This window comes from Delphinapterus leucas, chromosome 10 (assembly GCF_059928025.1).
Source record: "Delphinapterus leucas isolate spDelLeu-1000000601 "Yukka" chromosome 10, BTC_Dleu_Yukka2, whole genome shotgun sequence".
Classification (NCBI taxonomy): Eukaryota; Metazoa; Chordata; class Mammalia; order Artiodactyla; family Monodontidae; genus Delphinapterus; species Delphinapterus leucas.
Genome location: NC_143138.1, coordinates 21,600,654 through 21,625,550, shown reverse-complemented (window position 1 = coordinate 21,625,550; position 24,897 = coordinate 21,600,654). Strand labels below are relative to the sequence as shown.

The 24,897-nt window shown below is 41.4% G+C and overlaps 7 protein-coding genes and 1 pseudogene across 7 annotated transcripts; 3 read left to right on the top strand and 5 right to left on the bottom strand.

The window, feature by feature from the left end:
- The first annotated feature begins 4,364 nt into the window (after nucleotides 1-4,364).
- Nucleotides 4,365-4,757, top strand: LOC111168485 (histone H4). Its single transcript, XM_030760231.2, has one exon. The coding sequence runs from the start codon at nucleotides 4,397-4,399 to the stop codon at nucleotides 4,706-4,708; it is 312 nt and encodes a 103-aa protein (XP_030616091.2). The 5' UTR covers nucleotides 4,365-4,396; the 3' UTR covers nucleotides 4,709-4,757.
- Nucleotides 4,758-10,459: 5,702 nt separating this feature from the next.
- Nucleotides 10,460-12,609, bottom strand: LOC111168450 (histone H4). Its single transcript, XM_022562162.3, has one exon. The coding sequence runs from the start codon at nucleotides 12,564-12,566 to the stop codon at nucleotides 12,255-12,257; it is 312 nt and encodes a 103-aa protein (XP_022417870.1). The 5' UTR covers nucleotides 12,567-12,609; the 3' UTR covers nucleotides 10,460-12,254.
- A 106-nt stretch (nucleotides 12,610-12,715) lies between these two features.
- Nucleotides 12,716-14,828, bottom strand: LOC111168448 (histone H2B type 1-L-like). The gene has a single exon (XM_089918485.1). The coding sequence runs from the start codon at nucleotides 14,763-14,765 to the stop codon at nucleotides 14,385-14,387; it is 381 nt and encodes a 126-aa protein (XP_089774611.1). The 5' UTR covers nucleotides 14,766-14,828; the 3' UTR covers nucleotides 12,716-14,384.
- Nucleotides 14,829-15,035: 207 nt separating this feature from the next.
- On the top strand, nucleotides 15,036-16,838 carry LOC149748165 (histone H2A type 1-H). Its single transcript, XM_089918484.1, has one exon. It carries the CDS (start codon nucleotides 15,072-15,074, stop codon nucleotides 15,456-15,458), a length of 387 nt encoding a protein of 128 aa, XP_089774610.1. The 5' UTR covers nucleotides 15,036-15,071; the 3' UTR covers nucleotides 15,459-16,838.
- Nucleotides 16,839-17,376: 538 nt separating this feature from the next.
- Nucleotides 17,377-17,863, bottom strand: LOC115802482 (histone H3.1). The gene has a single exon (XM_030761056.2). It carries the CDS (start codon nucleotides 17,829-17,831, stop codon nucleotides 17,421-17,423), a length of 411 nt encoding a protein of 136 aa, XP_030616916.1. The 5' UTR covers nucleotides 17,832-17,863; the 3' UTR covers nucleotides 17,377-17,420.
- Nucleotides 17,864-17,950: 87 nt separating this feature from the next.
- On the bottom strand, nucleotides 17,951-19,959 carry LOC149748164 (histone H2A type 1). The gene has a single exon (XM_089918483.1). It carries the CDS (start codon nucleotides 19,914-19,916, stop codon nucleotides 19,524-19,526), a length of 393 nt encoding a protein of 130 aa, XP_089774609.1. The 5' UTR covers nucleotides 19,917-19,959; the 3' UTR covers nucleotides 17,951-19,523.
- A 104-nt stretch (nucleotides 19,960-20,063) lies between these two features.
- On the top strand, nucleotides 20,064-21,600 carry LOC111168484 (histone H2B type 1-L-like; annotated as a pseudogene).
- On the bottom strand, nucleotides 21,156-21,608 carry LOC115802012 (histone H4-like). The gene is given in 3 exon segments (XM_089918488.1): nucleotides 21,156-21,345; nucleotides 21,348-21,570; nucleotides 21,573-21,608. Coding segments are annotated over 3 exon segments (303 nt in total). The 3' UTR covers nucleotides 21,156-21,301.
- Nucleotides 21,609-24,897: the final 3,289 nt, after the last annotated feature.

Here is a 24,897-nt window from a genome sequence, read left to right as displayed (position 1 = left end):
TATCAACAAAAGGAGCTGTGCTTTCAAAGTCACATTGTTTTGGAAAGCAAGATGCTGTTGAAAATTAATCCTAGAACAAAGTTTGGCTAAGTCATTTGCATCTAGGTTATTTTCCCCAGAGTACCTTAAATGCCTTCCAAAAAGCAAAACATTTGCTTACATAATTTAGGTTAAACTTATGAGCAAAATTAACATCCCTGTGATTCCTCTACAGGGGCAAGTGTCCATCTGAGTTAAAAAAAACTTAGCACCATCCGATTTTGGCCTACCTTCCCTTCTAATTCAATTCAGTCTTACTGCGCACCACACACATCCTCCTAAATGGGAATGGGGTAGTAATCCAGACAGGTAAACTACTTGTTTAAAAGTAACTTCAGGCAGAGAACACATTTCATAATGGACTGTTTACATCAATGATGGTGAAGTAAAGGCGGTTTGGAACTGCATTAGGAAGAGGGTGTGTCTTAAATAGGAAAGGTCGACATTGTAAGTCACTTATCAGGTTCTTATAGTCCTAGTGCTGTCAATGATTTTTGCTTCCCCTTTACCCCACCATCATCTCTCTCACCTTCTCTCAGATCACCAAGTCACCCTAGCTAGAGAGGGCCTTCAATTCCTCTCCACATCAGCTCATGAATACATTTTGAATACATTTTAATGAAAATGAATTTATTATGAATACATTTTCTTATGAATACATACAATTTCTTATGAATACATTTTAATGAAAATGAATTTCTATGGCATTCCTAGTCCATTAGAATAGGTTTTCTGAGTCTCCTGAAATATTTGTTTTATACACACACACACACACACACACACACAGGCCCTCTGCAGTGGAAGCACCTAGTTCTAACCACTGGACTGCCAGGGAATTCCCAGTATATCCTATATTTAAATCTGAACCTCAATCACATGTAAATAATATTCATTGGAATAAAAGTGACCTCAGCAGTCACAAACAGGACGTAAATGTTACCTTTTTTCCCTTTTCTTTTTGGCTTCATTATTTGATATTGGAAGACCCGAATCCTGATTTCAGTGAATCTAATTATTCAATTTTTCCCTCTTAAAAACTCATCTGCGGGACTTCCCAGGTGGTCCAGTTGTGAAGAATCCGGCTTCCAATTCAGGGGACGCGGGTTCGATCCCTGGTCAGGGAACTAAGATCCTACATGCCACATGCTGCTGGACAACTAAGCCCGCGCTCTGCAACTAGAGAGAGAAAACCGGCACGCCACAACTAGAGAGAAGCCCGCGCGCCGCAACAAAAGATCCCGAGCACCGCAAGATCCCGAGCACCGCAACTAAGACCCGACGCAGCCAAAAAATAAAAAAATTAAGAAAAGAAAGTCGTCTGCATTACTTGAGTTTGTATATTTTAAACAACTATATCTCAGAAGTAGAACTGTCAAGTAGAGTAAGTGATACAGCTCCAAGGAAGGCCTATGAGTTCTTTCAATTTTTAATAATAAAATATGCTGTTGTTATCATCGTTTTTGATATTGATCATGCAATTACTAACACTTGCTTCATTGCATCATTCTATTCCCCATGGCAAGAACCACCACATTGTTAAAATAATGCCTTTACAATTATTGATGTGGTTTTGATTGATAAAATCAATGAACCTATAATCAAATAGTTGATAAATGAATACAAAACTTTGTTTTAAATAAAATAAAATATTCAAGTGTGATATGTCATTGTTTATAATTCCACGTGTTAACTGAGTTTTTTAAATTAATGGACTATTAACCCAACTTCATTGGATAAAGCACTTACTGTTCTTTACTATCTACATAATCAGAAAAAAAGTAAAACTTGTATTTAATAATGGAGATAACAAAACTTTCCAAAAATCTTGCCAAAATAATTTAGATATTTCTAATTTCAATTAGATCCTGAAGAACTTTTTAGGACTCCATAGTTTATACTGTAAAGTTGTTTTCATAAGAGGTACAGTTCAATTTTAGTAGCACAAGATTTATGAAAGTATTTTTTAAACTTTATTCCTGGAGTTGGTCTTCCCATTAATTTCCCTTTCTGCAGACTCTGGACTACCATGAAAGAACCTAACAGTATCTTCCCATATTAGATTTGTTATATATTGTCGGGGAGCAAGGATTTTCCTCTACCCTTCTAAGGTTCTTTTAGCTGGTCTAATCATCAAGTGGACATGAGAAAGATTAACAGGAGAAAGTCAAGTTTAATTTCATACGTACGGAAACCCCACATACATGAGAAGTTCAAAAACAGAAAGGTAAATATGCCTTCCTGAGCTAAGGAATGGCTTAGTGCCTTCCAAGCACAAGAGGATAATTCACATGGACAATAAGAGGAAAATCAAATATTGGGTAATTAGTTTGCCCTGCCATGAAGCTGGCTCACTCAGATAAAATTTTTCTCCGGTAATAATTCTCATAGTGGGAAAGACCCCCAATTCAAATCCTTCTAAGTAGTTAAGGAAGGGGCAGAAGTTTATCTTGAGATTGCAGGATCTCAATTGCCTTTACCTCAAAATAATCAATGTGCAAATGTGGCACATTTTGGGGAGCTCATTCTGAACACTTTTGGTATCTTATCCATTAGTGTACAAATTCCTTTAGAGTGGAGACTGGGTTTTATTCATATTTGCATATCCCCAGATCCTATTTCAATGACAAGCCCATAAAATATAGTCCGAAAATTCTGTTAATTTTATAATAATAAAAATCCTTATAAACTAAATAAGTGATATAAATAAAGGCAAAAAAGAAGTTGAAAGTTAAACAAGGATGAGATCACATGGAGGAAAATGTAGGGATTTTCAAATGAATAACTTCAAAGTAGCTAAACTGGAGGAAGGAGCCTAAAGATCAGAGGGCTCCAACGAGCAAAGACCAGTTGTAAAGAGTTACACTGCCTTTTCACTTCATGATATTAATTTATCTGTAAAAAAATTGATCTGCATGACCTTATTAATTTGGTGTACCTCCTACTTCCTTCTCCAGTCTAGCAACAGTCTCACATTTAAATAAATGCTACTGATGTTAATGGATATTAATTACCTGGTGGAATAACGAAGACACTGAATGATTTTGGGGACCAATAACTTGGAAGAAGGCAGGGACTCTGGACAAGGGGCAGACACTAAGTATAGAGAATTAGGGAGCCTTCAACAATACGAATCTCTGAGGCTCCCAAACAATGCCTTACCCCTAAGGTTGTTTTTTGTGGTTTTTATAAATTTCTCCTCTTCCAGACCTTTATCTATGCTTACTATTTCAATTGTTTATATGAAAACATTAGTTTCACTGGTTCTGTGGCTGACACCCTGCTGTAATTAAAAAAAAAAAAAAAAAGACTAACAAGAGAAAAACAAAGTGTAATACTGTGTACGTCTCATGTATACATGGAATAAACAGAGGGGAACTGAGTAAAACTCCCAGAAGTGGCCCGAACCGCCACTTTAAATATCATCTTCAGCTAAAGACAAAAGACATGGGTGTGGGGTGGGGGGCTGTTGTAGGAGGTGACCCAGAAGAGCACAGTAAACAAGGGGAGGCCGATTAAATCCTGCACCTTCTCCATTGGTAAGTTTCTTGTGAGTTATCTTTCTCTTCCTGGCACATTGAGTGAGTACCCTTACAAATGGAGATTTCTCATATAAATGTAAATTTCCCTTAAAAAGGGGTAAATTCTATTCTGTTTTTAGAGCTTCTGTATCTGCTTTTTCTCAGAAACAATCCGCTCAAAATAATCCTTATGCTAAAGGATATTTGGGAGCGGTGTGTTCTGCTATCCTTCATTAGAAATGTCAGTATAGTATATACCCAAGTAGATGAAGAAGTAAATTTTTCTTAAATGGAAAAAAATGATTTATTAAAAAAAAACAACTGGCTGCTAGGGAGTTGGTTAAAACTGTATTAAAGAGCATTCATAAGAATAACAAGCAGACATAAAAAATGTATTTTCTCTTTAAATAAGGGAAATTGGTTAAAATGTAATCAAAGAGGTTCCAAAATGCCATTTGCGGCAATGCATACATTTTCTTTGAAAGAATATGTTTTTATCTGTTCACCAAAATATTGATACGAAATTAGCTACCAGCAATGATCTATGTGTGGTGAGATAACGAGTTTTACCCTTTTCCACAATATTTATGTTTTGCGTTCGCATTCAAAAGCAATTGTTAAAGCCTTAAACACGGTAACAAAATAGTTGCCACCGTGTGAAACACAGTACAAAGGAACAAAAAAGGCTTTTTTTTTGGTCAAATTCCCCTCCCCCCTCCCGGGGCGGGACTTCCCGCTACCTTTCTTCAGGTTCTCAGTTCGGTCCGCCAACGGACGTATAAAGGCCTGCATTTGGGAGGCCTGGAAGTTAATCTCTGTTAATCCTCCAGGTTTTCGGCATGTCTGGTCGAGGCAAAGGCGGTAAGGGCCTTGGAAAAGGGGGCGCTAAGCGTCATCGCAAAGTTCTGCGCGATAACATCCAGGGCATCACGAAGCCCGCTATTCGCCGTCTGGCCCGGCGTGGAGGTGTGAAGCGTATTTCTGGTCTCATCTATGAGGAGACGCGCGGGGTGCTGAAGGTGTTTCTGGAAAACGTAATCCGGGACGCTGTTACCTACACAGAGCACGCCAAGCGCAAGACTGTTACCGCCATGGACGTGGTCTACGCGCTCAAGCGCCAGGGACGCACTCTCTACGGCTTCGGCGGCTGAGTGTTCGCGCTCTTTGTTCAACAAAAGGCCCTTTTCAGGGCCCCCATCTTTTCAACTGAGGAGCCGTGATGCTGGTTTGTTTTGAGCTTGCTTTTTCACGCTTCACATTCTCCACACACTTAGGCTCTTAGCTTTAGCTCTTTACCCTTAACTGTTTAGGAGCACAACTTACACCATTTACTGTGAAAGTTTCTTTGCTCGAGCACAGAAAGCTTAGATGGTCATAAGCTGGAAGCAAACGGGCCACCCAAATACATATGACTTGAGAGTTTTACCAGAGTGGCATTTCTCTTTGTAGATGAGTGCAAGCGATTGTTTAGAAAGGGATGGAAAAGAAGTGCACCTGGCTCCTCACTAATTAGTAGCATATTTAGTATACATAAACGATTCGATCACAATAACCTATTCTAGCTCCATGTGTCCTCTGCTCAAGAAACAAGCCCGTGGCTGTTAAATAGCCTTTAACACTCCAGTATGGAAGGCTGATAAAGGACAGGCTCACTGTAAAATCTCAGAATAGTTGGTGAGGGTGGGATGTGATTAAAAGGCATTTCAACTAAATTATAAAAGAAACAAGGTCGCATTACAGAAATGTTCTCTACGGTGAAAAAATACAGGCAGCCCTCTAAACTAGGAGAACTAATTAAAATAAGATCCTTGGTAGAGTTTTTCCTAACAGATTAGGAAATCCAGACCTAATCTCAAAGGAGGCCTTAGTATCTTCCCACAGGTCTTAGAAGCTATAGGAAAAAACCCAAAGCCAAAGGTGAAAGCTTGACTAATGCAGAGACACAGACTAAAGGACAATTGCCCACATGTACAAAAAATGAGAAAACAATGACCAGATTTACATATTTTATAGCTGAAGTTAAAAATTCCCTTGCCTCACCAGTAAATCTTCATAATGTCAAGTGCTAAATACTCATCTAGCCAGTCTCCCAACTCAGGAATGTTTCCTCTTTGAAATACAATCAAGGAAGATAACACAATCTGTTCCGGAAAGAGGCCTAACTTCCCTTATCACAAGATTCCAAATTGCTAAGCCTACATAATGTTTGAATGGGTTGTACCCATTTAACTGTATAAAAGAGATTTCTCTCTTTGCTTTGCAATCCCTTTAGCAAATTGCCTGTGACGTGCTTCACGTTCTGGTTTAATGCTTATGCAATAGTAAAACTTTTCTGTTCCTACTCCCTTTTTGGAGAGCTTTTCTGAATTGGGAGATTTTGCTTTTAATTATATTTCCCCAACATTTTCTGAGCGTCTATTACTATTTGTGGCTTTCCACTGATTTCTCGAATAATTTTGACAAAAGTCTCTCAGTTCTTTAAAAAAGAAAAAAAAACCCAACAGTCAAAAAAAATCCCTAAGCATTCTGTGTATAGTTTAAATGCTATCTTATACCCAATATTGTAGTATTTGGCTGTAGAAATCTCTTATTACATTCATAGCCTGATTTCTTTTTGATATTACTTTTTCTAAATCCAGACCCCCAAATTTTGAATAATGAAGCCATTAAGGTATTATCTATTTATATCTAAGTTATTTTTGTAGTTGTGACCACTAGACCACAGGTAAGGTTTGTTCTCTCATTTATATTTGTAATGAAGCATATACAGTTTTGAGAATTGTTCTCTATATATTGTGCAATATTTGAACAAAGAGGAAACTATACATCCATCCCTAAGTTAACCAGATAAAATGTTATTGATATAAATGTTTAACGGTTATACTTTTTAAGTTGGGTAGACCATAATTATATGCATATAAAAGACACAAAAAACTGCCAACAGATTTTGTTCCTAGGTATAAATACCTTCTCATTTGGTGACAATAATAGCAAATAATTTATGGCATATATCAAAGGGCACTCGGAGGTATGTCAATGTCCTCACTATTCATAATACATATCTAAATTGGGGATTCTATCCTACTCCATACTGATAACGTTGATTAATATAATACATTGACCAGACGTTTTCTCTTTTATCATCAACAGATAGTTGCTGGTTTTCCATACAGTTATCTCTAAAGGCCCTTGCTACAAAACAGATCTGAAATTGAGTTTTCCAGAAGAAACATCAAAAGAACTTTAATAAATAACTGTACTTGATACTGTCAGGCTCTACCACAGGTCTGATCTAAGATTTTGCAAGCCGTATTAGAAGCAGGCTGCTTAACCCAAGATCAACAAAGCAATGATTAATCACTTTTTTTTTTTTTTGGCCACGTGGCATGAGGGGATTTTAGTTTCCCCACCAGGGATCGAACCTGTGTCTCCTTCAGTGGAAGTGCGGAGCCCTAACCACTGGACCGCCAGGGAATTCCCAAGAATTAATCACTTTGGACTGAATGAACTGATTTGATTGTGGCTAAAGGTCCTTTACTAAAACCTTTTTATACTTTCAGTTGCTATATTTTTCAAACTGACTCCTCAAATTTTAGAAAAATATTCCATTAAAAGAACTTTTGATAAACAGTAATACTTAACAATGACTTTTGAAAATATAAAATATAGATTGATTGGCCCTGTGTACAAAACATTACAGAAGAGTGATTGGATTTTATACAGAATCCTTTTTCATAAGAATGTGGTTATTAATATAGGCTTAGAACTAACCACTCCTCTTAAACAAGTAAGCCTTCATCCCTTTTTCACAACGATGTCATATTAATAAAAAACAGACCAAGTTAAACAAAAGATAAAAATTTAAATACTCTATTATAAAATACCTATCTAAAGGTCTGAGCATACTTAATCAAATTCTTGGCTTCCTAAATATTATGAAATATGTATTTCTTATACTATTTGCAGAGATTTAATTCTGCTACAGAGAAACAAATGTGATGGATGAAGCTCATAAGATGTATTAAGCACTGTATAGATAAGTAGTTAGAAAGTAGAGCACATGTGTGTTAAGTATAAGGAGAAAGGACCAGGAGATCTGCACGATCCTTGAGGCACTAGTTATACCTGATACACCTGGACACTAAATATGCCTGGGATACATGAGGCACTAAATATTCCTGATACACTAAATATATTTGGGATATGGGTTATCCATTCTGGCCCCCAAGCGTCCTTTGCCCAAGATAACACAAATAAAACCCATGGCTATATGGCAGGCAAATTGGTGAGCAAGCAACAGATGTGGTCAGGGGTAATAATCTCTCTTTGATAGGTACTGGCCAGGGTCTATCTGTGGACCTTCTTGCCCAAACCTGGACTCTGGGCTTCATAACCAAACCATCAGTAAGGAAGTTTGATGCAGCAGAAAGATATCTGAACATTGTGTAACCCATGATTCAGCTACTGTGGCCCATCTCCTTGAAACCTTATTTTAAGTTTTAACTTACCTCACATCTTTCCCCTTGCCTCAGGTTATGTGTTTAAATTGATTTAAAAAATCATGCATCCCCAACATTTTGATTTAATTTGAGTCTTTTTATGCCTTGGGAGAGCTTGCCTGGTAGTGTGTTTGGAGGCTACCAGGGCATCAAGATACCTTCCCACAGGACAGTGGGGAGTCAAATGTGGAAGTAGGAAAAATATTAAGGAAACTGAAGCCAGTAACCTAGGGGAGAGAAGACGGTCCTCAAGCCAGGGTGGTAGCATAGTGGTACAGAGAATTGATGTTTCCATATATATTTTGAAGGCAAAATCAAGAGGATTTCTAGAAGAATTGAATGGACAAGAATGAAGTAATTATCAACTAAATGGGGGAGTGTTTTAATGAAAGATTAGGAGGGGGGAATACTAAGGATTCTATTTTGGACATGTTAACTTTAAGATGTCAAATATCCATGTGAAGAAAAAATATAGGGAACTGTGGGGAATTCTCTGGCTGTCCAGTGGTTCAGACTCGGTGCTTTCACTGCTGAGGCCTGGGTTCAATCCCTAGTGGGGGAACTAAGGTACTGCAATCCACTCGCCCCCAACCCCCACGCAAAAAAAAAAGAAAAGAAAAGAAAAAGAGAAAGAAATTGGGTGTATGTCTGTCTGGGGTTTAGGAGAGAAGCCTGGGTTGGCAATATAAAATTGGAAATCATTAATGTACGGATGGCATTGAAAGTCTGAACTTGGTGAGATCTTCAAGCGAATGAGTACAGAAAAAGAAGTAGTAAAAACTTAGCCCTGTATCCCCCAACATTAAGGGTCTGGGGAGAAGAGATGAGCTAACAAAAGATACAGAGCCTCTGGTAAGAGAGAACCAAGTGAAGAAAGTATATCAAAGAGAAATTGTATGGTCAATTATGTCAGTGTTTCCAATAGGTCAAAAAAAATGAAGACTAATAATTGGCCATTGGATGTAGAAAAATGATTGTATATTAGTTTATTTTCTGTCTTTCCCTAGTAAAAAGAGACTTTTTTTTCCTTGCTGTATCACTAGTGCCAAGTACAATGCTTGAAGCACAGCAGTCATTCAGTAATATTAATGAATAAATGAATTAATTAACTAACATTTCTGATGCTATCGACTGAGAGCTTCCCTGTATACTCACTAGGTTAGAGTTCTGAACAAGCAATGAAACTGTGTTAAGTAATACATGCTGATTCTCAGGGTATTTAGTCACGATGCTTTTTTCTATTTGTTAAGGTTTTAGTGTAGACTATGTTGTGTTTTTTGTTTTTTGTTTTGTCTGCATTGGGTCTTTGTCGCTGCGCATGGGGTTTCTTCAGGTGTGGCAAGCAGGGGAGCGGAGGCTACTCTCTGTTGCAGTAAGTGGGCCTCCCATTGCGGCACCTCCTGTTGTGGAGTATGGGTTCCAGGAGCATGGGCCTCAGTAGTTGCAGCATGCCGGTTCAGCAGTTGCAGCATGTGGGCCCTAGAGCGTGCGGGCTTCAGTAGTTGTGGTGCACGGGCTCAGCGGTTGTGGCTCTCGGGCTCCAGAGTGCAGTGTCAGCAGCTGTAGCACACGGGCTTAGCCGCTCTGCAGTATGTGGGATCCTCCCCGACCAGGGATGGAACGCGTGTTCCCTGCATTGGCAGGCAGATCACCAACTACTGCGCCACCAGGGAACTCCTATGGTTTCTTTTTTAAGGGTAGTTTTCCCAGTACAGCTGGAAAGGAAAGCCAAGAAGGTGTCCTTGGTTTCTGATGTCTCGATTCTATAACCGCTGAACCTAGCAGATGTTTATAGCAAGAGCTTTTTATGCAACAAACTTTAATCCATTAACCACAGATAAAATAAACCCATGAATTTTGAACTAAATCCTCTCTTGGGAGAAAGGTAAGGACGTGAACTCCTGGACAGGCCCTCTCATTGCAACAAAGGATGATTGATCCTTTGTCCCTTAATTTGGGTCTGAGCTTTGGGTCTGAGAGTTCCACAGCCTTTGAGAGCATTCTCTTAAAGTTGAAATTGATGAAAAGATGGTATTAAAACACCGAGATTTCCCCTTAGATTTGAAAAGGCCTGTGGGACCACTAGAAGTGGGAAATGCTAATGAGTTGTATTTGAGGTGACCCAATCCTACAGATTCTGATTAACTGGTCTAGGGAAAGACCAGTTATTATTTAAACAAACAACTTTTTCATAGGAATTCTTATGTGCCTTCACATAAGAGACAGATCTTTTGTCCACATGATGTCTGGGTTTCTCTTTGGAAGTTAAATTCTATGGCTATTCAGAAAAAATGCGATGAGGTTGATAGAAAGTGAGAAAGAGAAAGACAAAAATCACAGCAAACCTATCCAGTTATGCTGTGATCATCCTCAGAAGGCTAAGGAAGGCTCCTCCTGCCTTTTATTTACCACCCAGAATGTGAGTACAAACTTACAGGTGTGACACTGTAGGAATAATCAAGATAATATCTCCAAGTGCAAAAGCTGGTTCAAAAAACATATTGACTTTAGGGTATTTCCCATGGCCCCATAACAGACTAGAGAATCTCATCTGGAATGTGGTTGTGATGCAATTAGGGATGAGGCATAGATGAGTAATAACTGCTTCACTTTGCACTTACTATTTGTCAGGCACTGGTGCTTAAGCACTTTTCATTTATCAACTCATTAATCCTCAGAACAATCCTTTGAGCGAGGTATCAATATCATTATCACACAATTGTATAAATGGAGAAACTAAGGCCCAGAAAAGATGTGTAACTTAACCCGTTCTCACCACAGGAGAATGGCGGTACAGGTTTAATCCCAAACCGTCTGCTTCTAAGGATTATGCTTAAACGTTTCACCATCTTGCATCCCTTTGGTAGTAAAGTCACAAAACAGGACATTTACAACTCCTAAAATATTTATTTTTATCTTTTACATCCTAAACAGAGATTATTTTTTATGTCCAAAATATATGTGGGTCTGCTTAGCGGTGCCAAGTCGGACGATTTTTCACAACTAGAAAACAAGTACATTTTTCATTAACATGCTTACATTAATGACAAAAAAATTAAGAAAAATATGTCTAAAGAAAATATATGTGCTCTCCATACGTGGACCAGGAATTTTGTACTTTTGCTTTATCTGAATCCATTACTATAACTGTCCCTCCCCAGTTCTTGTCACCAGTGACATTCACCACTTCACCAAATACATAAATTAAGACTTAATGAGCGCTAATTATGAGCCTCGCCTTTTAAAATCAACCAAAAAACCCTTTACTCACTTGACTCTATGAGTGGACTAATTTAAGTTTAAAATGTTCTCCCTATCCTTTGTGGTAAATAAGTGATCCAGGGGCTTCCCTGGTGGCGCAGTGGTTGAGAGTCCGCCTGCCGATGCAGGGGACACGGGTTCGTGCCCCGGTCTGGGAAGATCGCACATGCCGCGGAGCGGCTGAGCCCGTGAGCCATGGCCGCTGAGCCTGCGCGTCCGGAGCCCGTGCTCCGCAACGGGAGAGGCCACAACAGTGAGAGGCCCGCGTACCAAAAAAAAAAAGTGATCCAGACCAGTAATAGGCTACTGACTATCCCTCCAGGCACATAGAACATGCCTGCAAGCTTGATTTGACAAGATAGTTATTACCTTTAGAGAGGCAGAGATGTCACTAACTAACCTTAAAGACGAATTCTTTTTCTATAAAACACTTTCCCACTTTGGGATCTGAATACACTTTTTCCAAGTAACACTGCCAGACTCCAGATTGTGTGTGACTCCTTGCCAGTGGTACAGTGTATTAACTGATACAAAGTTACCCCACTTTTAATAGGTGGTTCAACTATAAAAATTACTTTGTAAAAGAAAAAGTTACGTAGTAGCGAACGTAGGCATCTGCAAGACTTCCCCCACTACCTCCTTTAGCAAATTACACAACTAAAGATTCCATACCAACTCAGCGTGAATATATCCTTAGGTAAAGAATTGACTGGATAGCGATCCTAACGACCCCTGCTGTACCTAGGCGGGATTGGGAACACACGCGTCCCAGAATAAGCACAAAACAACTTCGCAGGCTAAAGTACAATAATTGAATACTCTTTTTAACATCTCCAAGCAATGAAAAGATTAGAGAATCACAGCTCCTTACAAGCGAAAAGTAGGAAGCCCTGAAAAGGGCCTTTATATTAACAGAACAGACACAAAACTGAACACTCTAGCCGCCAAAGCCATAAAGGGTGCGTCCCTGACGCTTGAGCGCGTAGACCACGTCCATGGCGGTGACGGTCTTGCGCTTGGCGTGCTCGGTGTAAGTGACAGCGTCCCGAATCACGTTCTCCAGGAACACCTTCAGCACCCCGCGAGTCTCCTCGTAGATGAGGCCAGAGATGCGCTTGACGCCACCACGCCTAGCCAAACGCCGAATAGCGGGCTTAGTGATACCCTGAATATTATCGCGCAGCACCTTGCGGTGGCGCTTGGCGCCCCCCTTTCCGAGACCCTTCCCGCCCTTCCCACGACCCGACATAACGAGCACTCACTGAAGCTCAACAAAACTTTGCTTCTACAGCTCGCGGATGCAAGCTTTTATACGTCCGGTAGCGGACCGAACTGAGAACCTGAAGGCGGGAAGACCCTCCCTAAGCGGGGGAGGGGAATTTGACAAAGAAAAAAGAAAAAGAGGCCTTCTCTGTTCCTTTGTACTGTTTCACGCTGTGGTAACTTATTTTGTTACCATGTTTTAAGGCTTTAACAATTGCTTTTGAATGCGCACGCAAAACATTAGTGTTGTGGAAAAGGGCAAAACTCGTTATCTCACCATACAGAGATCACTGCTGGTAGCTAATTTGGTATTTTGTTGAATAGATAAAAGCACATATTCTTTCAAAGAGAATGTATGCAATGCTGCATATGCCCTTTTAAAACCTCTTTACACTGGTGTATTTAACTCAATTTCCCTTGAGTTTTTAATAACAAGTTATTAATGTCTGCTTATTATTCCTTCCCATTAATTCTCCATAGCACAGTTTTAAACAATTCCCTAGCAATTCCTTAATCAGCCAGATTTTTAAAATAATTCTTTTATCCACCAATGAAATGCCTTTAACATCATACTTGGAGCTATTACTAAAATTCTATTCTGTTCTATATACTATGGTTTCCCAAATCTATTTGTTACATTCAGAATTAATTTGGGGATAGATGATTTTTTTTTTGTCTGGTTGATCAAGTGGTCAGCAAGCAAGATTTATGGGTTTATTTGCCAGTGATAAAGTACCCTCTTTAATTTCTGTAATGTACTGGGGACACTAGTTCTTCCTATTGTGTTTCCATTAAAATGTTTTAAACACTGTAACTTGTTTCAAGAAAAAAGAAAACGCCTTTGGGTTTTTCAGAGGCACCAGGCTTTCCTACCAACATAGGAAAGGTATAATTTCAAAGAGAACTGAAGAGGTGAAGGAAAAATTTTTAAATTTCCAACTCTTTTCTCTTACAAGAGAAAGGACTCAGGTTTAGTTTTCAAACTGCTCTTGTTTACTCCATGACTAAAAGCCATCTAATCCCTTTAGCAATGCTTATCATTTTACAGTTACGTATGGGAGGTGGTGGAGCAAGGTGGGGTACATTGAAAGGAGAGGGAACTAGGTGAGAAACTAGAAAATGAAACAATCTACATTATGCTGTCTCGTAACTCTTAAGTCATCAAGTCCTGTCAGCACTCGATCTTAAAATTACCCCAGCTTCCAACTATTAAGGTTGAGATTTTAATAATGCATAAGGTTGTGGGCCCGTTGCAGCTTAGGGAGGAAGCACTCAGACACACTGGCTGCGAATTCGGCCTCCTTGTCAACTAATACCTTCGACTTCTGAATCCTCCAGGAGTAAGTAATTCCTTACTTCAATTTCATAGGCAGTAAGTAGCTAAGTAGCTTATTGGATAGGACCCAGAAACTAGGTAGCTTATCGGGATAGGATCCAGAGATAAGATTAAAGAAAACCCCAGGAGTTATTGCGATGCTCTGGCTACTTGCAGTGCAATGAGTTATCTTCAAAAACTTCTGCAAACTGAAGGATACATGCATTATTAGTTCTTCACTAAGTACACGAAATCTACTTATAATAGTGAAAGGTAACTGTAACGAACATGCAAAAATGCATGAGAATCAAGGCTCCCCCAAAAACGTACAAACTTTTAATCTAAAGCTATACTTACACATTCAAGAGAACATGAAACATTTCAAAACAGACCTAACAACGGACAAGCTCTTTTTCGGAAAGTGTAGGTGGCTCTGAAAAGAGCCATTGGGTGTGAGAAAGTCTGATCAATCGCTCTGCAATCAGTGACTCACTTGGAGCTGGTGTACTTGGTGACAGCCTTGGTGCCCTCAGACACGGCGTGCTTGGCCAGCTCGCCGGGCAGCAGCAGGCGCACGGCCGTCTGGATCTCCCTGGAGGTGATGGTCGAGCGCTTGTTGTAATGCGCCAAGCGCGACGCCTCGCCCGCGATGCGCTCGAAAATGTCGTTAACGAACGAATTCATGATGCCCATGGCTTTAGACGAGATACCGGTGTCCGGGTGGACCTGCTTCAGCACCTTGTACACGTACACCGAGTAGCTTTCCTTGCGGCTGCGCTTGCGCTTCTTACCATCTTTTTTCTGGGCCTTGGTCACCGCCTTCTTGGAACCCTTCTTCGGGGCAGGAGTGGACTTGGCAAACTCAGGCATGGCGAAGAACTGCGATACAAGGGATAAACGAAAGATCAGGACGCCAACAGGTACCTCTTTAACACCAAGGCTTTATGCAAATGAGGTGCAGTAAAGGTTTCTAGTGATTCTTCTCCAGTGAAGTCATAGCTCAGTTTTGCCCAATCAAGGTAAGCATCCTGCATAGTCGCGTTTCCATTGGTCTAAGTGAAACTAAAATGTTAGCCAATCGTATAGCTTCCTTTTCGCGCCCAGCAGGGGCTATAAAAGGTGCGTTTTAAAGTTTTTGTGTCAGTTATCTTTGGGAGCGTCGGTTAGTGCCGAATTATGTCTGGGCGAGGCAAACAAGGCGGCAAGGCTCGCGCCAAGGCTAAGACTCGCTCTTCGCGGGCCGGGCTCCAGTTTCCCGTGGGCCGAGTGCACCGCCTGCTCCGTAAGGGCAACTACGCCGAGCGGGTCGGGGCCGGCGCGCCGGTGTACCTTGCGGCGGTGCTGGAGTACCTGACGGCCGAGATCCTGGAGCTGGCGGGCAACGCAGCCCGTGACAACAAGAAGACGCGCATCATCCCGCGCCACCTGCAGCTGGCCATCCGCAACGACGAGGAGCTCAACAAGCTGCTGGGTAAAGTCACCATCGCGCAGGGTGGGGTCCTGCCCAACATCCAGGCCGTGCTGCTGCCCAAGAAGACCGAGAGCCACCACAAGGCCAAGTAGGGACCAAGCTTCGAAGCAACAAAAGGCTCTTTTCAGAGCCACTTCTATCGTCATAAAAAAGGTGACACGACTTGGTACATTTTTAATTTGTTCTGTGAAGTGCAGTACTGATACTCTCTAGTTAGGCTTCAGTCCCAGGATATCCATATTTTTCGTGTTCCGTATTTCACAGTTGCTATTTAGAAGTCAACAAAATTGACATTTGTGTTAGACTAATTTCAATCAGTGAAGTTACAAGGTTATTGACTCATCTATCTAGATCCACGTGTGGGAGTTAGGCAAGTGGCATAAGTGAGTTTTTATGAAGCCAAAGCATCTGTTGGAGGGGCCCTGAGGTGGTTTTTTGTGAATGATACACAAACTCATTTGGGGTGTCAGAAAGATAGTAAATCCTGCATCTTAAAATTTGCTTTTAAAGAGTTGTTTTAAAACACTTACGATACGCAGTCGTTACTTAGGCTTATTTTCAACAAATATCACACACTTGGATACCAGGCATTAAGGATACAATGTTAATGAGACGCCGCCGGTCCTAAAGAAAATCTAAAGGGAAGAAACAAAAGTAAGTAAAGAACAAAGTAGCAAGATAAGTAACCTCAGAATATAAGGGGAGCATAGAGGAATAAGATCTGTGAGAGGTAACACTTGGTCTGAGGATTAAAGGAAGTCGGGAAATAGAGGAAAGTGTACGGATTCCAGCAGAAAATGAGCGTCACCAAATTCATGGCTTGTGTATGCAGGCAAATGACAAAAAGTTCGATACTGGCAAATAAGGCAGAGTGGTCACAAGAGAGGAAGAGCCAGAGGGATTTCTAGGCCAGTCCTTTGGTTTCAATGCTTTATATATACTAATGACTTCCAAATCTTATGTCCATCCCAGACTTATCTCAAGTTCAGACATACATATACATCTACTTTCTGATATTCTTGTAGATCTCCGGGGAATTCAAAATGTATATCCCAGACTGAACATCATCACTACTTTCCCAGTGAATCTTATCTTAGTACTTGGCATCACCATCTACCCATTAGCATGATCCAAAATGGTCTGGTGTCTTGAGTATTCATTTTTGTGAGCCATTACTATAGCAAAAATCCAAGTTCCTTGTATGGAATGATGAAATTATGTTGAAATTCCAGAAAAGCTTAGGTAGAAGGATAACACTACCGGAGTTCAGCACATAGTTTAGAGACATGGAATATTTGTATCCACATAATTAGAAATGTACACATAACTAGGACTGCTCATTTCCCCTGAATAAATCTTCAAATAATGAGGACTTAAAGATTACTTGGGGAAGCAATATACTAACTGCATATATTCAGGGGAGGGTGCCCTACCCAGCCAGCAGAAAGGGCCATCTCTGTTGTGGGCCCCTCTTGACTTAATATCTCAGTTCCCCAAGCCAGAAGGCCCTGTTTACACACTCAAGAATACCAATCTGATTAGAAATTGGCCTTAGATGTGCCCGGGGCGGGGGTGGGGGACGACTGCTTCCCATCAAATCTTTTTTCCCATAGGAAGGCTGATTCCTGGGAGGGGACACTCAATTATTTTTTGCTTAAGGTGTTAATCCAAGTAGAAAGCATTAGATCATTTTAACTTGGTAAAATATTAGCATCACCCTAAATCCCATGTGGAAATCATAGGTCCTACATTTCACAAGTCCCCTCAGATAAAGGAATGGGCATGATTACATCTGACAGTCTAATCGTAGCAGTAGTGTTTTCTAATTTAAAGAGAAATTAGGAATGTAAGAAAGATCTAACCACTTGTTTTACTAAATTGGGAGATGGAAATAACACATACACCTAGTACTTAGAAAATCACAATGTATAAAGTTCACCTGTCTCCCACAAGCAAAGCTAGTAGCAGTAATTAGCAGGGAAACAGTCCTTTTTCAGTGTGCATGTAGGCGGCTCTGAAAAGAGCCTTTTGGGGTGGATGGGAGACCGTCAGGCTCACGCCCTCTCCCCGCGGATACGGCGGGCAAGCTGGATGTCCTTGGGCATGATGGTGACGCGCTTGGCGTGGATGGCACACAGGTTGGTGTCCTCGAAGAGCCCCACCAGGTAGGCCTCACACGCCTCCTGCAGCGCCATCACGGCCGAGCTCTGGAAACGCAGGTCGGTCTTGAAGTCCTGCGCGATCTCGCGCACCAGGCGCTGGAACGGGAGCTTGCGGATCAGCAGCTCCGTGGACTTCTGGTAGCGGCGGATCTCGCGCAGGGCCACCGTGCCGGGCCGGTAGCGGTGCGGCTTCTTCACGCCGCCCGTGGCCGGCGCGCTCTTGCGGGCCGCCTTGGTGGCCAGCTGCTTGCGCGGCGCCTTGCCGCCGGTGGACTTGCGAGCGGTCTGCTTAGTGCGAGCCATGACTAGATGATTCAGCTAGCATAAAGGCGCCCCCTAGCCACCTATTTATAGCGAGAGTCACAAGCTGATTGGACAAAAGGAGACCAGGACTATCCAACCGGTAACCGGACTGGTTAGGACTCGAAAATTTTATTTGTTGTTCCCCCAATCCTCCGACAGTGTCAGTTATCTGTGACCTCAATTTTTTTCATTTTTCCTGTAAAGTTGTTTGCTCTGTAACAGCAATTTCCAGTAGAAATAAATACAAGCTACATAAGAAACAGAAACTTTTCTAGCAACATTAGAACAAAATAAAAACAAGAAATTATTTTTAGTAGTATTCTGTTTAACCCCATATATCTAAAATATTCATTTCAACATGTAATCAATATAATTGTTAGATATTTCACATTAATTTTTTTTATTTTGCAGTTTGAAATCCAGTGTGCATATTGCATGTCTACTGCTTTGTTCAAACGAGCCACATATCCAGTGATCAGTGGCCACAATTGGTTAATAGCAGCGCTGTACCATCACCCCTCAGCTTTCCTTCAAACACGAATTTTAAGAACTTTAAAAATTTTTTCTGTAAGTACAATCTGATTTGCATGTGCGGAATTAAAGGGTTAATAACTTCATAGGGAAACCCATCCTTACATGAGCTTCTTTTCATTGTTAGTTAATATAAAACAATTCCATTGCAGCACAATTTATTTTTCTATTTTAGGAATGTAATTCCTTTGTTTTTAAAGAATCTAATTCCCCACCAGTAACCTATGTTTACCGCAAGCTACACACCCCTTGGGTTTGCAGCTACATCCAATAGTTCCTTAGCAACTGGCAGAACCTTAGGAGAGCCTCCTTGCCTGGCATCTGATACATCTGATCCTCCCCCTCCCCCCAGGGCCTAGAAATTACCAAGGCAAGCTTTTTTTTTTTTTTAAGGAAAAAACGATCTAATCCCATCAGTACAGGGTCTTTTAACAATAAAAAGACTAAGAAAACGGCATTTTAAACTAGAACTTAGCATTTTTATCCTGAAACGAATGATCATCGACTTATGTAGACATGTTTGTATGGATGGGTGCAAGGGAGCTTGGAAAATACTTGAGAACCCAATAATAAACAATGAGTATAATTGTCAGGCACCTCAGCTAACTTTTCCAATAAGAAGCCTGAGTATTTAAATATTCCTTAATCAGCAATGTAAAAGGTAATGTACACTGATGTGAAATTAGGTCTTTCTCAGGTATCTTACGGCTCCAAAAATGGCCTTTGACCTAAGATACAGGTTTGGTTTGATCCCTGAACATTCAGGATGTCTAGAACCCAGAAAACAAAAATGTCTTAAAACTGCCACAAAAAGGCACATTGACCTTCCACCAGAAGTTTGTGCTTTCCAGAGGTTCATGATGGGTAGAGGTGAAGGTGACAATACTTAAGAATGACTCACTCCACATAACCTCTCAAATCTGCCAATGGTGATGAATCAAAGCTTATAGGTTATTTCACACACTTTAACATGGAGTGGAAATCACTTCCTAACACAAGTTTTGAGGTTGGTATAATTCACCTATAATGGTCCTAAGTATTATCTAGAGTATAAGCTTTATAAACCTAGTGCTCAGTTCTTCCCAGAAAACTGTAGGTGGCTCTGAAAAGAGCCTTTGGTTTGATTGAGAAACTTGAGCTGCATTAAACTAATCCAGACTTCTATTTGCCTTTAGCCTTGTGGTGGCTCTCGGTCTTCTTGGGCAGCAGCACGGCCTGGATGTTGGGCAGGACCCCACCCTGCGCGATGGTGACTTTACCCAGCAGCTTGTTGAGCTCCTCGTCGTTGCGGATGGCCAGCTGCAGGTGGCGCGGGATGATGCGCGTCTTCTTGTTGTCACGGGCTGCGTTGCCCGCCAGCTCCAGGATCTCGGCCGTCAGGTACTCCAGCACCGCCGCAAGGTACACCGGCGCGCCGGCCCCGACCCGCTCGGCGTAGTTGCCCTTACGGAGCAGGCGGTGCACTCGGCCCACGGGAAACTGGAGCCCGGCCCGCGAAGAGCGAGTCTTAGCCTTGGCGCGAGCCTTGCCGCCTTGTTTGCCTCGCCCGGACATGGCTCGGGATCAACAACCGCTATCAAAGATAAGAAGCAAAAATTTAAAAACGCATATTTTATAGGCCCTGCTAGGCGCGAAAAGGAAGCGGTACGATTGGCTAACATTTTACTTTCATTTAGGCCAATGGAAACGCCACTATGCAGGATGCCTACCTTGACTGGGCAAAAATTGAGCTATGACGTCACTGGAGAACAATCACCAATCACCAGCCACCTTTATCCCACCTTATTTGCATAAACCCTTGTTGTTAAAGAAGCGCCTTTTACTTTCCTGGTCCTTTGTTTCATTTCGATAGCAGTACTTCAGCATGCCTTAGCCTGCGGAAGTCCACTCCTGCCCCGAAGAAGGGCTCCAAGAAGGCGGTGACTAAGGCACAGAAGGATGGCAAGAAGCGCAAACGCAGCCGCAAGGACAGCTACTCCGTGTACGTGTACAAGGTGCTGAAGCAGGTCCATCCGGACAATGGCATCTCGCCCAAGGACATGGGCATCATGAATTCGTTCGTTAACGACATCTTCGAGCGCATCGCGGGCGAGGCGTCGCGCCTGGCGCATTGCGCTCGACCATTACATCCAGGGAGATCCAGACGGCCGTTCGCCTGCTGCCTGGAGAGCTGGCCAAGCACGCAGTGTCTGAGGGCTCCAAGGCTGTCACCAAGTATACCAGCTCCAAGTAAATGTGTTTATAGGCGTTACCAAACCCAAAGGCTCTTTTCAGAGCTACTTAACACTTCTCAAGAAAGAGCTGGGGCGCCTTGTCTGTCATTTCCGTGCGGGGGGTGGGGGAAGGTGGCGGGGAGAGAGAAGGAGGAGGTGTCTTTGCTGGATTTGGGTAATATTTGAAGAGGTGACGTTTAACCCAAATTTGGTGTTAATCTGACAAATGTTCAGACAAGGAAGTGCATTTTGGCGAGCACTTCTGGTGTCAACACTATGTTCTTTGATTCATCTAGCCCGTCTCCCCAGGTTTTGACTGGACAGACAATACCTGAAAACCTCGAGAACAACAATGACAACGCCAGGGAAATCCAGGAGGTCACTGGACTGGTTCCCTTTAGATACTAGTTTAATTTCACAGTTAGGAAGCCCCAAGGTTAAAATGTTTGCAGTTTAGCACATTCTATAAGTGCGCCTGGGAGCCTGTAAGCATTGTGAATGGAAGCCATTTTTACGTGTACAGGAACCCCAGACCCATTGACTGCATAGCCCTTTTTCTCGTATCACTTTGCAGCAGACCACGATGACCGTACACTAGTGCAGGAACTAAGGAACAAGACTTCAGCTACAATACGTGATCTGAACAGATAACCCCTTAAAAGAAAAGATAGGTACCCCTGAAAAGAGCTTTTACAATTGAAAACAGCAATACAAGATACAATGCAATCAGCCGCCAAAGCCATAGTGGGTGTGTCCCTGGAGCTTGAGAGAACAAAGTCTACAGCGGTGACCGTCTTGCGCTTGGCACGCTGGGTGTAGGTTATGGCGTCATGGTCACATTTCATAGTAAGACCTTCAGCACCCCGCGGGTCTCTGTAGACGAGACCGGAGATGCACTTGACTCCACCGCGGCAGGCCAGGCGCCGGATGGCGGGCCTGGTGATACCCTGGATGTTGGCACACAGGACCTTACCGTGGCTCTTAGCAGCACCATTAACCCTAGCCCCTCCCCGCCTTGCCGTGGCCTTGCCATGTTGAAAGTACAGATAAATCGAAACTCTAAAGACAACCGTGGAAAAAAGGTGTACTCAAGGCGGGGGGCGGGGGGGGGGCAGCCGTTTATTTGAATTCTTCGGACCAAATTAAAAACTAGAGAAACTCGAGAGGGAAAGACTCGCATTTCTCGTTCCGCCCCCTTCCTTGTTCCAAACAAAGGCGGAACTCCCGAAGTAGCTGAGTTCATCTTGGATAAGGTGAGGCCTAAGGTGCGGTGCCCTTGGAGGGAAGAAAAGGTGCTGTGGACTCAGAGATGTATTTTAGGCACGAAAAAGAGATTAACCAGAGAATGCGGAATGTGCTGGATGGCCTAGGGGCAGGGATGGATGGAGGCTCTTTTTAATTGTGCCCGTTTTAAGCACTTTGAATTTTGAATCATATGTACACATTGTCCATAAATAAACAAACAAAACACAGGTAAGATAATAAATGCTTCAGTAGAGATGTGCATGGAAAGCCCAAGGAGCACAGAATAAATAATATTACCAATAAAGGAGGGTGGTGTACAAAACAGCATTCTGGGTACTTGAAGTAAGAAAGTGGACATCACATTCAAGGCATTGGAAATGGTCAGTGGGACTAAAGTCTACAGGACTGGGCTTCTCAAAACGATGACAGGATTTCAGTATAAAACCATTAGGTATGAACCATGAAACGTTTATCAAATAAGATTCTGAAGTATTCACGATTCAAGATGCCAATTTAGTGTTGTGTGGTTATTTAAATGAAGCAGACTCTCACGTTACTTGTTAAATTAACCTAGCAGTCATAGGAGTTTCTTTGTTCCCCTGAGCATGAAGGAGAAAAAGAAAGTACCATTGGTCCGTTTTGGAACTAGTAGTCCTCTTTTTAACCACCTAAAAAGAGATGTCAAATACAACATTGTTACCTTTGCAGCCAGCCAGGGGATCAGAATTGCAAACTGCATAGATCTATATCTAAGGAATATGCAACAATGTCTAATGTTTGGACTTCCTAGGAGATCTCTTACAAATCAAATGAGACTCCCACATTTTTATTAACTGAGAACAGACAACTCGGGGGTAGTTTTGAATACCGGCAGAGAATTCCATATTGGACAGGAGAAAGAGAATCTGACAACTCTTTAGATCAAATTCTTTTGACTACTTTTATGAAGGAGGATTGGAACTGTAATTTCAGGGTAGAGGAACATCTTACTTTTTTGAGAATCATTAATTATAGACTTTCATTTTTAAGGTTAGGTTCTTAAATTTAAGTAGTTAATATTATAAGAAAAAGCAGGCCTGAGTTCATATTTTACATGAAAAACAGAAAAAAGGCTGCAGAGGATTTTATCCTTCAAAAGGGCTTTATCTTCCACCATCCAGGAAGTCCTCTCTACTGTACAGATTGGCTTATTGTCAATAATAAGGGTATTCTTTGTTTTTTGTTACTTTCATATGTTTAGTAGGTACATTCCTCACCTTCGTTCATGCAGGTTTTTTAATAAATTTGTTTTCTATAACCTCATATTCTTCTATGAGAACCTACTATTTAGTCTGTCTCAGCAGGTTTATAAGACAGAAGTTGTAACAGAGATGCGAGAATCCATAGAGCGTAAGGAGGGCCTGCTTCCCTTTCCAGTGTTTCTATGAGCCTTAGTTGTTATAAACTGGAAGTAACAATGGAATCCTTCAAGCTGGGACTTTATTAGGATTCTTACATCTGAGGAATATATTCACGATAACAAAATTCACAAGAGATGCTCATCAAACTAGAATTCACTATATTAGTTGTAATGAGAAGTATGCCTCGCCTGACTGACCAATTTGTTGGTCACAAATTGCTTTAGAAAGTCAAGAAAGTAAATGAAGTAGCCTGATTCCTAAGGAACATTTTCATAAATCTTTAACAGTACTATAACTTCTCTCTCTTTATCCTTGGTATAATTGTATCTTAAACAGTCACACTTGCAATCTAGCATGAATTAATTGTCTCCCTGGAGGATTTTGAGGTAGAGGTCACCAACAATCCTCACACCTCACCTTTCCTTTGCTCGGATTCTAGCATTCCATCTCAACTCCCGTGCACATATCTGTCATTAAATTGTTGGAATTTCACTTTTATATCATTTTACATTTGCATGATTTCTTAATATCTGAGAAACATTAGAGATTTGGAAGTGCTTTCAAAGAACCTCATCCATCTATTCCTGCTCCTGTTATGACCAGGTTCTATTTCTGTACCCTTTCTTCAACTTCTGGGAAAGAACCCCACATAAGGTTTATAAAACTGAATTCCCAGATGAGAGCCCCCAAAGATGCACTTACATATGGGAGAGGTTAGCACCCTTTAGGCTCTCAAATGTGTTGATTTAGAACTTCAATATCTGTGTGTACAAAAAAAGACTACAGACTTAGAATTTTAAAACAAAACTTTGTCATTTGTAAAACTGTGCTGCAGGAAGAAAGGGAAAGGGGTGAGAAGGAGACCAGCAAGCTTAACCAAGCAGAGGTCCAACCAACCTCTCATTTAGTGGCCCCCAGGTTTTCCTCTCCCTCTCCATGCAATGAAGGTAGGAGTTAGAACTCTTAGATACCAAGGCCATGGTTCCTTGGCAAAACAAAACAAAATACCAGAAAATGGATGATCTGAGGTCACCGAGGGGTGACTTCACTACGACAAAGAGGCAAATGCCATTCTGGTCACTGTGCAGATCACAGACAAGTCAGTGAAACTCGTACCAGTTTCCTTATCCGCAAAACAGGGGTAGAAAGCCAGCCCGGTTTCATCAAAAAGTTGTTTGGATTGAATAAAACAATATATGTATCAGGGAAATAATTAAGCATCATACAATAAGGGAAGAAGAATTATATAGAAAGTATTGCCAATTCCAGTTATAAATCAGGCATATCATTGTAGAGCCAATGATTTTATGTGACCCAATCAGCCAGCAAAAGGGAAATTAATTTATTTCATCATCGAGTATTTGTTAAGCACCTATGATTATGTGACAAGCACTATGCTAGTATGGAGGATACACAGTGAAAAAAAGCCTGTGAAAGTTTCTTGGGAAAAAAAAAACCTGTGAAAGGGAAAAAAAAAGCCTGTGAAAGTTCCTGCTCATGTGACACTTTGAGGGAAGGGGTAAGCTAGGCAATAAAAAAATAAATTAATAAAATTCTTAATATATCAGCTCCTTAGTAAGTGATTTGGATAAAAATAAAGCAGGAAAGGGGATAGGAAGTTGGGGATCTCAATTTTAAGTAGGGTATGCAGACAAGGCGTTGTGGAGGAGTCATTGG